General features: G+C 42.3%; 1 protein-coding gene across 14 annotated transcripts in view; it reads left to right on the forward strand.

Moving 5' to 3' along the window:
- robo2 (roundabout, axon guidance receptor, homolog 2 (Drosophila)) overlaps positions 1-15,574 on the forward strand; it is a 275,954-nt gene that overhangs the window by 212,099 nt on the left and 48,281 nt on the right. For all 14 annotated transcript variants that reach the window (XM_026375443.1, XM_026375434.1, XM_026375492.1 and 11 more), the window contains 3 exons: positions 8,021-8,178; positions 8,309-8,429; positions 8,890-9,028. In XM_026375443.1, coding sequence (XP_026231228.1) covers positions 8,021-8,178; positions 8,309-8,429; positions 8,890-9,028 — 418 coding nt within the window. The remainder of the gene's footprint in view (positions 1-8,020; positions 8,179-8,308; positions 8,430-8,889; positions 9,029-15,574) is intronic.

The raw sequence follows: 15,574 nt of genomic DNA on the forward strand, positions 1-15,574 counted from the left end.
TGGACATGGAGACGGAGAAAAAAAAACTCCCTTTTCAATGTGTGAGGCTGTTGTAAAGGTCATCTCCATATCCAGTTTAATTTTTGCCCCTCCTCAAGCTCTAAGGTCTATAAATTGATCAATAAATCTTTGTAAATGTTCCTGCATCTTGGATTTTCTGCCTGATTTCTGTTTGCCTCATTGACAGATTTCCAGCCTTCCTCTGCTTGCAAATCTAACTGCACTACCACCCACCTAGAATATGGCCAGACCTTCACATTTGATGTATATCAGAACCGGTTAAAAGTCCTCTGTAAGGTTCTGATCTACAATCACCAGACGGTTCCTGCCATGGAAAATATGTCACCTGCAATCTACAGTGGGGAACAAAGTGTCCTTAGGTGTGGGATTCTTCCTTTCAGGCAGTATCGATTGAAGGAAAGATGATCTGAGGAGGCCATTAGGAGGATTGAGGAGGGGGGACAGGCAAGATAGGGCTGTGATGAACACTTTTCTAATCATTATGCCTATGCCATAACTGCATACAGCATTAGTTCCACATCTACATTCACACACACACACACACACACACACACACACACAAGCAACCAGACAGTAAAGTAGGATTAGTTTAGAATTTACAGCAGCAGCGTGATATTGCTCTGCTTTTGTGTTCATTCAGATTCGCTGATCATTTGCTTGCACCATGTTCTGGGGCTGGTTCTGCATCGGCACCAGTACACACATGGCTGCACTCATGGGTGGGGCTCTGTCACAATGAGCACAAGGAGACACAGTAATGGCAGACACACAAACACACTGATTTTTTATTATCTCCCAAGTATCTTCTTGGTCCAGGCATGTACTGTAGATTGGTGTCTAGGGAGAATAGTGGAGTAACTGCACTATCTACAGCTGTTGTGAAACCTCCTTTTCTCCTCCTGCTTGTCTTGCAGTGTGGTGTAGAGCACACTTGCACTTGGGGCTCATCAGACCAAGCTAGATAAAAGCTGCTCAACTCCAGCCGGGAGCTTAATTAAAACAGGGCTGCCATCGCAGAGTGACACCTTTTACAAGCTCCTAACAGCTCTCTGCTCGCCGTTACTGCCAATCCAATTATAGACCAAAACAATAAAATAGACACAGAAGGACCTGCAGCAAATAGGCTGGGGATGAAGAAAAAAGGGGAAAGCTATTAAAGATTATGTGAAGATTCACACAGCAGACTGCTGAACCAGGCTGCAGAGGTTTAATTTTCACTAGAAATACCCGTGCAACTGTGCCACACCGGATAAGCGACTCAGCTTCTGTGTGTGTTTGCTTGCTTGTATGTGTGTGTGTGTGTGTGCACATCCTCTGAGGGAATCCAGCCTGGACACAGTTCAGCAGCATTCAGAGGGATTATCTTTCCCTGTGCAAGGTCACTACCACAATGTCATTAGGCTAGAGCTGACACCAAATATGCTGAACACACACTTATAGACCAAGCTATCAGATGAAGCAAATTTCTCTCGCATTGGCCTCTAACTGTACATGTTCCTATTTTCAGTGGAGTAACTCGGGTTCATCGCTGTGCCACAGCTGGACTTCTGAAATGTGTGACACTTGAACAGCTACCTGTGAACTGTGGGAGGTTTAACATATTAACTAAATCTCTGCAGGTGAGAGACAGAGATGGCGAGGATGACAAATGAGATATAGAGAAATAGTTTGTTGTAGTGTAGAACAAGATGACAGATTGGTATTTAGTGCTGTATGTGTAGAAAAAGAAGTTTTTGATCAGTAGGGAAAAGTTCAGCAAGTATGTATTGAATTTTCCACTTTAAGACCTGTGGGTTTTTGTAGACATAATAAATATCAGGCTGAGAGCTGTGTTTAACCAAAAGCTAGAGTTAATGACAGATCCATGATTTTATCCCGTGTGTGAGGTGTTACACAGAGCTGATTCAAAGTAATATGTCTGCCTGAGTCTCCGCATACAAGGCACAGAGGCCACTAGAGTTACATTGGACAACTTGATTTTAGGAACTTTATTACAGATAAGAATCAATTCATTCAATCATAGCTAAATGTAGACGCAGCAGCAGAAATACAACATATGATCCTTCTCCACTCAGCTATTCCTTTGCATAGCATCATTGCACTGTTAAAACATAAAACTCCAGCACCTTCTATACACAATAATCCTTCATGTTTACATAGGAGTGATGCAGTAGGAGAAATGCACCACTCAGAGAGAAGACAAGCAGGTGACAGTTTGTTAGTCTCTTTGCCTGAGTGCACTACTTCCTTTCCTCTCCTCTTTCTCATTTTACTTCCCCTCACCTCTACCTTTACCAAATACAAGAACCAGATCTACCTGCTCCATCATCATGTCTCGCTACCACTGTCTCTGTGCTGGAATTGGCAGGAAATCAATACCGCTCTCATCTACAAGCCCCCCTCCCCTTCTCCTTCTTCTTCCTTCACGTCTTACTCCTCCTTCCAGCTGTAAAGTGTCCATTTTAGACTGAGCACAAGCATCAGCACAACATTATGCCTTATCAGAGTAGGCACACAGACCCATGGGCACATTGTTTGTCAGTATCAGCCAGCTCCAGTTTCAGCGCACTGTCTGCATCTGCCAAGCCACCTAAACCCATTCGTGACCATAAACAAGACAACAAAATGAAAACTGGAGTGGCTACCAAAATCATTTCGGGTAAAATACATCTTTAATTATAGCGCCTGTTAATTACAGAGTGCTACGAGAATAGAAAAAGATAGAAAAGAGGATAAAGCACATAGTTATTTATTATGCAAATGTATTCCATTTTAGACACAATTAAGTGATTAGAAAGCTGTCGCTCTCTGCTCTCTTTCTTCTCCTTGTCCTTACTTGTCTTTTTCTTTGCTTTTCAGCATATTACTGTAATGAAGCCATTACTTTTTCAAGTGAATTTTAATGAGTTTTTAACTAACGTTTTAATGAGCTATACATTACCATAAAGCATGGATTAGGCTAAATTGAATTGTGTGGATGTGTGTGGATGTGTGTGTGTATTGGTATTGTTAAAGGATATAAAGGAGAGAGGTTCATTAAGAGTTAATTATATTGTTTCTCAGGAGCAGCACCACACATTTTTCCTGAATTGGCCAGCAGAATTATCCACTGTGTGTCTTACTGTCATTACTGTGCTGCCCAGGGGCTTGTTAGGCCAAATTAGGGGTGCTGTTTGAAAAATGAGCTTTGAACGCGGCTGCTGTTTAAATAAGGATGTTTGTTTAGGCTTATCTACTGAATCAGAGGTAAAGGCACAGTGTGTGGTATGAGTTTGATGGAATGCACTCTATTCATGTACAGTCAGCCCCATATATTCAGCACCTTTGTAGTTCACACCACCCCTTCAGTTTGACCTTGATCAGACATCCTATCATCATCCCCTGTTGTGTTGGGTTATGTCTTGCCTCTTTTCACTCAGCATTCTCACTAGAGCACACATGCTCTCTCTTTTTTTCTCTGCAAGGCTCTATTAAAGATGCACATTTCATATGATATCACCACCTGTGATTTCCCTCTCACTATGCTATCACTGCCAGCCATATGATTCTCTTTACCTTCACTGTTTTCCATATTTCCTGCATCTAATCTGTGAAAGTGACAGTGTTATTTACAGTCTCTTAGCTCAGGATTTGCAGATAGGGAGAATGGTGGTAGAGATCATATCAGCCTTGGCCATGGTCTCAGCAAAATGATTGGGTGTGTATGTGTATGGCTTCATCTGCAGAACCTCATCTGCAGTTAGTGCAGAGAGAGCACTGACAAGCCACTGATAGTGAGTGGAGGGGGCAAGATGCAATGCATGGAACGCTATAAAATTGGAAAAAAAAAAGTGATAAACTGGAAAGGTGGGGGGGGAAAGACAGAGAAAGACCCCTGATGATGGTGGGGGAGAATAAGCCAGACAGAGAGTGATGGTGATGAGTTGTGCTAATGATGAGCTTCTCTACTCAGTTCTCAGAGGAGGTACGGCCTTGGGCACCACCAGGCAGACATATTTTTGCAGCTGTTTCTCTGGTCTGACCTGCAGCCCCTCTGTGGAGCAATGTAGGGGATATGTGTGAACCTGCTGCTTGCCTGCCTGTTGAGGGGGTAATATCTGCATCTGGATAAGGGCAAAGGTTAGCCTACGCTGGTGGGAGGGCAAATGAGCCAGTCAGAGAGAGAGAAAAAAAAAAGCTTGCATCCAGACAAATGGGGCACATCTCCTTCCACAATGTATTATCATATAGCGTGGCATTATCCTTCTCATGCCTTCAGCATCAACAGTAATATGAAATGTCAATGACAGCACAAAGAGTAGGTTTGGTTTTGTCAAGTGACATATATATTGTCCCTCTTCTCTAAGGGTGGAATTGAAAATGGTGGTATTGTAATAGCACTCTGCCGGATGAAGCGCAAAAAGCACTCGAATGAAATGATATTATGGCTTGGAGCTACCTCTCTACAGCTCTCCCAGTTTGTGTGTATGTGTGCATGGTTTATTTTCTAATCAGAGTGTGGATAGAAGGTGGTGGGTCTGGGTGCCGGGGTATGGCCCCGGGCTTCTAGCTGTTGTAATCTCTCTCTGTTTCTTAGCCCTTGACCCGGGAGAATATCTGTGAAAGCACAAAGGGTTTTTTCTGCAGTAAATAGGAGGGGGGGGTATTAACAACCACACAAACATTCACATTTGCAGTATTACAAAAAGATACCAAGCCCTGCAGCTTTTAAGAAAGCTTTGCAGTTTGTCATCTTTGTGTGCGGGTGTGTGTGTGTTAGCGGGTGTGTTTTAAATGTCTGTCAAAGTGATGTGAATGTCAAAACGGGAGAAAAATTAGTTTTTTAAACATCAGTGTGTGGTGTTGTGGCAGTGAGCACAACCTTTGTGAACCAAAGCTAGGTGTGCTCCTGTAGGTGAATGTGTTTGTCAGCACTTATCTCAGTATGCAGGCTGGACGCTTCAGTCAAGGCTCCCCACTAATCTTACCGACAAGCAGTGTCACCCTCCAGTGAGTAATATCTTGGGTGGGAGAAGAAGGTGCACTGCACAAAATATCTCTTCTCATCCTGTCCTTGTCCTGCCACCTCTGTGCTATGATGCTGGGTGTTTGTGCTGTCATGTATCTGCATCCGACTGATTTTGTGCATGGCGAGTCTATCTTAGATAAAACAAACATAAACACACATACACAAAATGGGTGCAGGCACCAATGTAGGACAATCTGGTTTACAAAGTAACTGTGTGGGTGTCTGGTTTGTATTTTTATTTTGGCAGAGACCTCTACTCTCAACCCCTTGGCTGTTTCACAGTACAAGTTGCAACCTGACTCTCTCCCCTTTAAGTCTGAGGTGTTGAAACAGTGCCAGCTGAAGGAGCTGCAAATTTGTTATGCTTTGCCCCCCTGCCTGATGCTCCTTGATTCAAATCAGTCCACTCCTCTGATATGTGGTAAATAAATAAATAAAATATGAGAGACAAAGGCAGATTAATATTTTTCAGATATGGATTCTGTTTAGCCTGAAGCCGGATTGACAGATGCATCACTTGCCAACAGAGGGGTGTAAATGTAAAAATATATAAATATTAATAAGCAAGTAAGCAAGACAGCAGAGTTTTGGGCCTGCTGGATCTCCATGGGAGGTGAGATGTTTTCAGTGGAAGAAGAGCGGAGTGCTTCGAGGGGATAGAAAGGCAATTACCTTACATCTGTTGGTTGATTCGGGGCTCAATGCCTACGGGGCCTCAGAGTTGGAGCTGAAGTTCAGTGTCTGACAGCAAATACGCAGTTACCCACTTAATGATACACAGATCACATAGATTGACAGAGGAAACATTATCATCATATGGTTCTAATATAAAATAATTCACCTGCCTTATGATCTCTGACATAGTTCAGTCCAGCCCATGGAGACGTCTGCAGGCAACGGCTACATGCTCATACTGTAATGAAGTAAGACAACTATTACACAGAGACAGTACATATTTAAGTTGTGTGTGTTAGTTTAACTACAGGATGTTGACCTTGATGACTGAGGCTTATAGTTAGGATTATGTAGTGTACTAAAGTGTATTTGGATTACCCTCCCTACATTTACTTAGTGAATGTATCTGTTCAGAGTGTTGTCTTGGTATTAGCAAGCCCTGAACCAACACACAGGGCATAATCCTTTCACCAGTGTTGTATCATCTGTTTGTTTGCTTGTAGCTGTTTGTAACTCGGTGTTTATCCTGTCCTCAACAAGTGTTTGTGTTGTATTTTATTTGCTGTGTGTGTGGCTTGTCTGTTTTTTTTTTTTTTGTTCTTACATTTGTATATTTATTTAGATTGCAACGTAGAGATGATACTGTGCAGTTTTAGATTGATGAGGTAGAAGCTGTAGTGATGCACCTAACGTGTGTTTCTTTTGTCACTGCTCTGTTTTAAAGGAAATTGATTCTGACCAAATCCCCCGAGTGCTATCAGCAGTGAATGAAAAGGAGCAATTAAATTCAACCTGATTTTCAAACTAGAGTGTATGGTCCAAACTAGGCTATGCTTTTAAACAGCAGGCCTTCTATTTATAATACACACATGGAAAACTAAGAGGTGGTGGCGACTGTTATGCCCATCCTGGCCGGGGGGGTCTACGTACCATTCTGGAGCTAGCTAATTACCATGGCTTTTTAGATTAGAGGACAGCCCGGCACGAGAGAGAAAACCACTACTTCTATCTCTTCTGTATTCTCTCCCCTGTGTAAAGGTTTCATTTGAATTCATGTCACACAAAAGTCCCACTCTGTACCCCTGTGTATCCCCAGGATAATTGGGTTGAAAGCTTCCTCTCTTCCTCCACCCTGCTTCCCCTTAGTCTAAATAAATAAATAAGAAGACAATGGCTGTGTAGCTTTTTGTAGGGAGGCTAAGAAGAGTGAATGAAGAGATGAGAGAAGCCTGCAGCGATTGAACCAGTTATCCTCTCTTATAATCCTAGCCCTCCATGCCATTGTCCCCTGTGCTGCGTGGAATTTACATAAGGTCCTGTGGTGCTGCCCTTAATTTAGCCTTCCTTAAGCATCTTCAAACATCCTCCAACAGGCTCAGTGCTCTTATCCATCAGAGAAATCATGTGTTCCTTGTTTCTGCATAGATCGACACTGCTGAAGCTGAAATTCCTAAAGAGCTATTCCACGGATTAGATTTATTGTAGCTAGATTCCTTGTCCAGGTATTAGGTCGTGGAACCCTCCTACGACCGCCACCTAGTCCACAGTTCACATCAAGAGGAGCCAGCTGAGTCTTGGGCATCTGTTTTGGATGCCCCCAGGATGCCTCCCAGGGGAGGTGTCCCAGACATATCCCACCAGGAGGAGGCCCCGGGGAGGATCTGTTCCTGCATCCCTGCTTAGACTGCTGCCACTGCAATAGATGGATGAAAATGTAGATCACTTGGAGAAAAGACTGTTTGATGACACACAGTGGGAGGCCCAAATTGACCCCCACTCTGTTTGTTCAAGTCGTTTTTTATACATTATCTTTCGTAGCAGTGGAAGCTGTATATTGTATAGTGGACAATTTGCTCTGAATACGCATTTGACTGAATGTGAGGGGCTATCTCTGTGATTAAAGTGCTACCTGAGGGTGATTAGATACAAGGCCACAGTTGTTCATCAGGCGACCTGCTGTTTTATCGTGTGTTAGCACATATCTGGTTGTGTGTGTGTGTACATGCCAGGAAAGTGAGGCAGTGTTGCACCCCGGTGAGCTCTCACATGTGAATGACACCAGGCTTCAGGGCTTTCTGTCTCTGTTTGTTCTTCTCCCTCCACGGGGACCTCCATTAGCTCCAATTAGCTTTTACTTGTGCTTGCTTAGTCAGATGAAGCTGCACTTCTCATTTAAATAGCCACAGTGAATGAGTCACACATTAATGCTGTTAATACACAAGACAACATAAAAAAAGGCATTTCAATGTACATTTAGAGCAGTGTGCTGCAAATATGTACACTTTTTTAACTTTTTCCTGCCTTTTCCTTCTTCAGTGCTGCGAGATGACTTCAGACAAAACCCTACAGATGTGGTGGTGGCAGCAGGAGAGCCAGCGATCCTCGAGTGTGTTCCTCCCAGAGGCCATCCTGAACCTACCATCTACTGGAAGAAGGACAAAGTGCGAATTGATGACAAGGATGACAGGATCACTGTGAGTATGATTACTATCTGTTTTAATAGCTGAACTACATAAAATACTCAAAAAACCACTTCATGGTTTACTAAGTGCACGGAAAAGATGGTGGGGAAAAAATTCAAAATAAATCATCTATGTATTTAAGATTCGAGGAGGAAAGCTAATGATCTCCAACACAAGAAAGAGTGACGCTGGCATGTACATCTGTGTGGGCACCAACATGGTCGGAGAAAGGGACAGCGAGACAGCACAAGTCACTGTGTTTGGTAAGCTTTTGTTCCTTCAGTGCACCTGAAACTTCTCCTCAGTGATGTAGCAGAGCGATGTCCATACAAGTTACAGCTTTTCTGTATAATTCTCAGCCTTTGTCTCTCTAATACGTGTATGTCAAACTCAAAAGTGGAAATACTTTTAGGACAAGTATTTTCACGCTTGAATTATAATCATTTTTTTCTTTGCACTGTCCACTGAGCAAATACAATGTGGAGCATGTATGCTGTAAATCATATCTGATATTTCGCTATTAAGCTGTCATGAGGTTACACAAAGTCAAAGTGAAACATAATGAATAGGTAGGAACAAAGCTCAGCTCCTCTGTTAGCAAGGGAACCTGATATGAGTTAATTTAGTTTCTTAGTAATGTAATGTAATGATTTTAAAAGAACAAATATCACATAATGAAATGATCTGTCTGTCATCTATTTCTATTCTCTTTCCATCTTGCAGAGCGACCAACATTTCTCCGGAGGCCAATCAACCAGGTGGTCCTTGAAGAAGAGACAGTGGAGTTCCGCTGCCAGGTACAAGGAGATCCACAACCCAATGTGCGCTGGAGGAAAGATGATGTTGATGTTCCTCGTGGGAGGTATGTACATCTACAAAGATATTCTCTAAAAGTCTTTTTTTCACAGGAGAAAGGTTTCTTAAGAGAGTGATGAGATAATTTCTCCTAAATCCTCTGTGTTACATTATAGGATCAACCAGTTTATGTGTGTGTGTGCATCTCTGTGCAGTGTGTGTGTAGGAGTGATGTGACAGGCTGCCCTTAATGCAAAGGAGCTGTAGAGGCATTGATGTCAGTCTGAGTGACTGTTTCAAACTAATGATAACTCACACTGCCAGCTCCCACCTGGCTTGGCTGCCAGGGGGCAATAAATAGCCCTATTAGGCTGTACACAGTGCAAATGACACTGGGTGGAATGACTCCACCTTTTCGTGACCTAGAAGACAGTTCCCATAGTCAACACATGGGTGTAGATGCTGTGTCATGTCAAGGAAGAGGTCTGCAGTAAGACAAGCAGATGTGGAGCTTAACAATTAAAAGTGAGTGACAGGTGGGTGGGCAGGGAGGCTGAAAGGTAGACGTAAGAGGAGCAGAAAAAGCTGAGATGTTGCAGAAGGCGCAGGTAATGATAGAATGACAGGAGATAAGAGGTGACAGAGTATACCAGCTGACATGACCCACAGCTGCAGCTGTTCAGTTGAAATTTTGGCACAGACACCTCTGAAACATGGAAGATAATCAACCCATTCCTAACACGTTTAAACCTACTTTGACTGCCTAGACTCACTGACATGACGCATGCACTGACTCACAACAACTGTTGTAAGAAAACACTATAAAAGTCTGTAATTTACAGAAGCATGCTAGCATCATTGCCAACTATGATTTTTCCTGGAAGAAAACAAGATACAGTGATACTGTTCTCATTGGGTCCTGCGTGTCGGCCTGTTGCTTCACTGTGAGTCATTGGACTCACAGTCAACAGCAGTGTCATTGTCGGGAGTAGACATCAAAGAGACCAGCGTTCTGTCCCCAGCCAACAGGCCAGTCACACACTGCTTGGATCACCTCATAAAACGTACAGTCAGTGGACCTGACATATCTCAAGGCTAGCTGCAGAGCTGAGCGTGGGTGGGTTGTTTGTGTCTGATAAGCACTTGGTTCACTGGGCACTGGAACACAAGTGATATGCCAAGGCAAACACATAAAAGTATTTCACTCGTGTCTTTGATAGGGAGTTGGCTCTGGAAATTAGTTCATTTTTTACACTAATTAAACAGATTTATAATGAAGTAGGTAGGATCAGTGTCACGTTCCTGCATCCTTGCTGTAGTAGCTATATCGCCCCTTTGAAGTTTGGCCTTATTTGTATACATGAAAAAGTCCTGGACGCAAAAAAAAGACAGCAAAAATTAAATCCGATGAATATCCTAGTGCTTTAATTACAGAAGCTTTTGTTTTCCTTGCTGTGTTTAATTCTCCACTTTTGCTTTGAAGCAGAAAGCAAGCATGAAGGCTGCGATATTCAAATTCTGACATTTCCTGCTTCTTTTGTTACATGCCAGAAAGAAGACTCCTCATATTGTTAAATGACGATCTGTTCCCGCTTTCTCTGCTTCTTATCCTCACTTAATAAACATCAAACACAGCTTCTCTCTGACTGACAGAGGAATTGTTTAAAATCCCACGCAAGAATAGTTTTCAGTTTGATAACTGCCAAGTACTCTGATGAAGTAAAATCAGCTACTGTACAGTAGCTGCAGCTATTGTATCTTTACTCTGGGGTCCTCTGTAGCTATATCAGTCATGGTCTTCACCACTGGAATAAAAGACGACTAAAGATCAAGCACTTGTATATGCACAGGGGAGCGTCTTTGTTCGCTTTTTAAATGCAAAGGTTACGCTGTCCTTATTATTATGATAAGCTGTAGAAAGAGAGAGACTTAGTAAGACCACTCCTTCCTTTGCCATCAAATTGTTTCAACTTGTCTTTACTGGTCCCTTTACACTCTTTGTGTATGCCGGTGTCTTTCTGTGGGTGTTTGTGTGTGTGCAGCTTTTATACTAGAAAGAAGGGAAATGGAGCCTCAGCTGAGTAAACAGGTCTTTAATATGCTCAGTGGCTTCAGCAGCCTCCTAGGCAAACACACACACACACACACACACACACACACACACACACATACTGACACATATACAGCACATAAAGCAAGCCAGCACAGCACCGGCCTCAGTCTCTGTGGGCTAGAACAGCAGCTAGAGACGGCACATGAATGGTTTCAGTTAGAGGACAAAGACAATGGTGCTGGACTTTTACTCCGATGTGGGTGTACTGTGGTTGTAAAAATAACTAAATCAAAATCACTACATATGCTTATCTACTGTATGCTAAGACACTCAGATAAGCTGATGACAAGTACTGTTTTTTTATATTTCTGTTTGGTTTGCATGCTTTAGATCAACAAATTACTTTTATTTTCAGAAGAAAACACTTGAGTCCCATTTGGACAGGATTATTGTTTCAGGAGTATGGTAAGGTAGTTTTTAGTTTTTCAGGGCCAAATTGTAGGATCTGTTTCTTTAGAGAGAACTAACACAATTAAAATGTTTATGATATTTATTGACTGATACTAATATGTTAAATTATCATGTGGCTCTTTCTAAAATTCATATTATACCTTTACAACAAGGAAAGGACTGAAGAATGTTAGGTGATGGCATTCAATGCATGTAGTACACTGCACACAAAATGAGTTATAGGAAGGTAGACTAGCCAGGACAGAATAATTACCTGTAGCTGAAATTAGATCTGCTCATTTTACGAGCTTGCTTTTTCTTCCAGGATGGCTTTTTTTCCTTCTTCAACTCACCTCCTAAATAGAATTGCATGTTACTGCCACGTCACAAAAACCTTTTTAAAGATTTTACACAAAACTTTGAACTGTGTACTAAGCTAATGAGACTAAGGACCCAATTTTTGAAATAAGGTAAATAAGTGTGCTGAAAAACTGTTGGTGATTGCCACTTTAATTATTACCAGGGTAGGAGGAGAAAAATCACATACAGTATAAGTTCCCAAGGCAGGATTAAAATCACTGACCAGCACATGTAATATTAAAATCACCCAACCTTCCCTAGAGAAATAAATCCAGTACAAATGGGGCCCTTTCTTTTTACCAATATACATACGATTAGATTCAGATGGTGGAGTAGTGTGTCATCCCTGGGGGAAGTCTTTGGTAAGCAGCTGAATTGCAGCATACACCCGATAGAATTACAGTACATACTATATCCACAGAGCCTGTCCGTAGAGTGGCTTAAATTGACACAATCCGTATTTGATTATGCTTACTCCATTCTTATCAAATTACTATTTTGTAAAAGTGCCTTAATTTGGATTAATGTAAGTATCAGATTAATTTCCGTCTGTCAGGCATCTCTGCAGAATCTTTGGGAACGCACACAATAGCTCCTCCCGCATCAGGAAGCCAAGAGATGAGCACTACAGAGCTCTGTGTCTCCAAATGAAAGAGATTCTGCCATAGTCCATGAATCCCAGTGAAAAGACTCGGGCAGTGTGTGATATCGTGCTCTGCCTACCAGCTCAGTGTGTGGCCTACTTTGGTTTCCCTCTCCCTACTCATTTGCTCTAGACCCTTATGCCCTCTCCTGTGCCTTATCAGAGCCCCTTTGGTCTTGCAGCACATCTGTATTCTGGCCCCCTGTCCCTGTTGACCTCCACAGTACAGTCCCTGTAACATTCAGCAGAAAGGCCTTTCTTTCCAACTCAATCCCTCTGTGGTGTGTGTGTGTGTGTGTGTGTGTGTGTGTGTGTGTGTGTGTGTGTGTGTGTGTGTGTGTGTGTGTATGTGTGTGGGTTTGTGTATGATAGAGGTGTATGGGTCATTCTATTTGAGAGAGCTGTTAAAGCTGGTGTGACAGGAGCGACTGTGTTATGCTGACCATCCAGTTTCACTGATTTCTCACCTCCGCAACTCAGCAGAATGAACAGACAGCAGGCTATGGTTCCTGTCTCCGTTATTTCATTTGATATATAACTGGATACATCTGATATTTATGAGAGCTCCTGTGAATAGGGGTTGGTGAGTGGAACAGCAGCAGGATGTAGTGTGTATATATATATAGTAAATTTAATCATTTTATGGACACTGATAGTGTAAATAGCAATATAATGCTGTAAAAGCCTGGAAATCCACTAATATTCAACACATATAACAGTGAATTGATCCATAAAAGCACACAGGCATGGTGAGGTTTAACAACACAGATTCACACATGCTGTGTGGACCTGTCACACCATACACCTAATTGAGTTGCCTGAGCAATCGGCTGGGACACCTGGTACATTAGCTGGTGAAATAATAATAAAAAAACTGCCACCATGCCAAATGTAGAAATATATGTAGTATTTTTTAGGCAAAAAGTAAAGTTTATTATTCTTAAAGTGTCTGTGCTTCTCACTCACCTTTATAGAATAACACTAAACTTCTGACGTCTTTAGTGCCTTTGGTGTTTTTGTATCCTTTGTTCTTCACGTACACATTCATATGAATGCACTTAGAAAATGTGTGCTTCCACACATTGGTCAACGGACGTCACTTTGCAGTTTCTTTTTTTTTTTCCTTACTCTATCTGCAATATTTTCCAGTGCAACCTTGCTGTTCCCATCACTGCTGGGGTACTGAGCAGAACTTAAGGCAAATTTAGGATCACTCTGCTCTCCACAAAGCCCCAGTCTATCCATAACAGTTGAAATCTTGCCAAAGTGATCTTTGATTAATGTAGAATAAGGTGATGAATGTCAGCTGGACTCTTGGAAATGCCCTTACCCTGCTAACCATGAGAGGTGCCAAAAGGGAGTGAAACCCTGGCCAAGTGCCTTGCAGAAGCAGTAGTGGTTAATTGATCCCCTCTCATGGTTGACAAGCCATGGACAGGTAGACTCTTGTTCCTCTGATCAGGTTGAGGTGGTGTGAAAATTGATCAAACTGTCAGAATGAAATGGAGCAGAAACAGAACTTCGTTTCAGAGCAGTCAGGCCAATGAGCTGGCTGGAATTAGTCCTCTACTCTGCCTTGAGCCTACCTTGAGATCTGGCTCACCATATCTACTGCTAGTAGACAGACACGAAGGAGATAAGGTGCTCTCGGGCTGAGTCATTTTGTTTTTAACTGTAGACACACACATTCAGTCGCCCACACAACCCGAAGATAAGAAACTCTTAATGTGAGTCTAGTTAATGTAAGTCTGAAGGTTCAACATGGGTGACTGTGTTCCTGACAGACAGTTTAAAGGCAAGGGCTCTATGATGATCTGAAGAGTTTTTGACATGAAATGCTTTTAAACTGTATCCAGTACTGTTTTTATATGACTAGTCTTCTCCGTGCTGCAAACACGTGAATTTGATAACCAAGAAAACTGCTTCGTCTTACGGCTTTGGCTAGGCGTTTGCTTACATTCCCATCACTCCTCATTTTCCAGCTTGAGCGAGTGACTCTGCACATGTGTGAATATGTGTTGGATGATTGAACACTTTGTTCTCTCTGCGAGTGTGTGTACAGTGTTCTCTGCTTGAAAAGGAGGGAGAGTACAGCAGGCTGAACTTGGCACTCCTATCCTTTTTACAGTACATGTGCAATTACATTCCTCGTCTAATAGAGAACAGAGCTCTACCCCAATCCAGTCGCTATAAAGAGCTACTGTTCTCTTTCTGTGTGTACTTACACGTGTGTGTGGCCACAACTACCTCTTATCCCTGAGTATTTCCACTCATGTTGTCATCTAGGCTGATTCCATATAGGAAGTTGATTACAGATTGATTGGGCTCATGTTTCTCTCTAATAAGTCATGGACCAGCCTGAGGTTCTTTTTTGAGAGGTTCATTGAGATGGTACTGAGAACAATAAGCATGTTGTCCTACGTGTGCATACATGGGTTCTCCACACTCTAGGACCTCAGCTAATCCAAATGTCAGGTTGTGGGAACCTGTATGAATAGTGGAACTGTTTGTGTTTATGTGAGTAATGGTAATATCTGTAGCTCAAATACACGCTGGTAACATGAAGTGAATCAAACCAATCGTAGCAATCATACTAAATATCAGCATCTTAGCGTTTAGTCCTAATATTTGATTGGAAATGCTGCTGTAGGTCAGCACTGAGACCAGTTTACTTGTTTACTTGCTCTCTTTGAGCTTTATTAGGGAGTCATGGTATTTCTTCTAGGGCCAAATACTGTATGTTCACGCCATAGTTTTGCTCATCTCCACCTCCTCTTGCAAGTTAGGAGTTTGCATTGAGCTACCAATCCTAGCCTGAGGGCAGTGTATGGAAAGATACTCTTTCTATTAGCTTGTTTGTTTTTTATCTGACAGCAGGCCCGTCCCAAAAGGTGCTGTCTCTTTCCTTTGGATGCCACTCATTCAATTTCAACAATAAATTCTTTATTCACGTTCCCCACCATAACCTGAACTGTACATCCCCTCTGTCTAGAACAAAGCACTCAGTCATGACTCAGTCAAATAATCATTATGGCTCTTAAAGTACCTGTGTGGAGAGGTGGAACTGGCAGTCAGAGTTGAGGAATGTGCTTCAATAAAGCTGCCTT

Source organism: Anabas testudineus, chromosome 13, assembly GCF_900324465.2.
Source record: "Anabas testudineus chromosome 13, fAnaTes1.2, whole genome shotgun sequence".
In the NCBI taxonomy this organism is placed as follows: domain Eukaryota; kingdom Metazoa; phylum Chordata; class Actinopteri; order Anabantiformes; family Anabantidae; genus Anabas; species Anabas testudineus.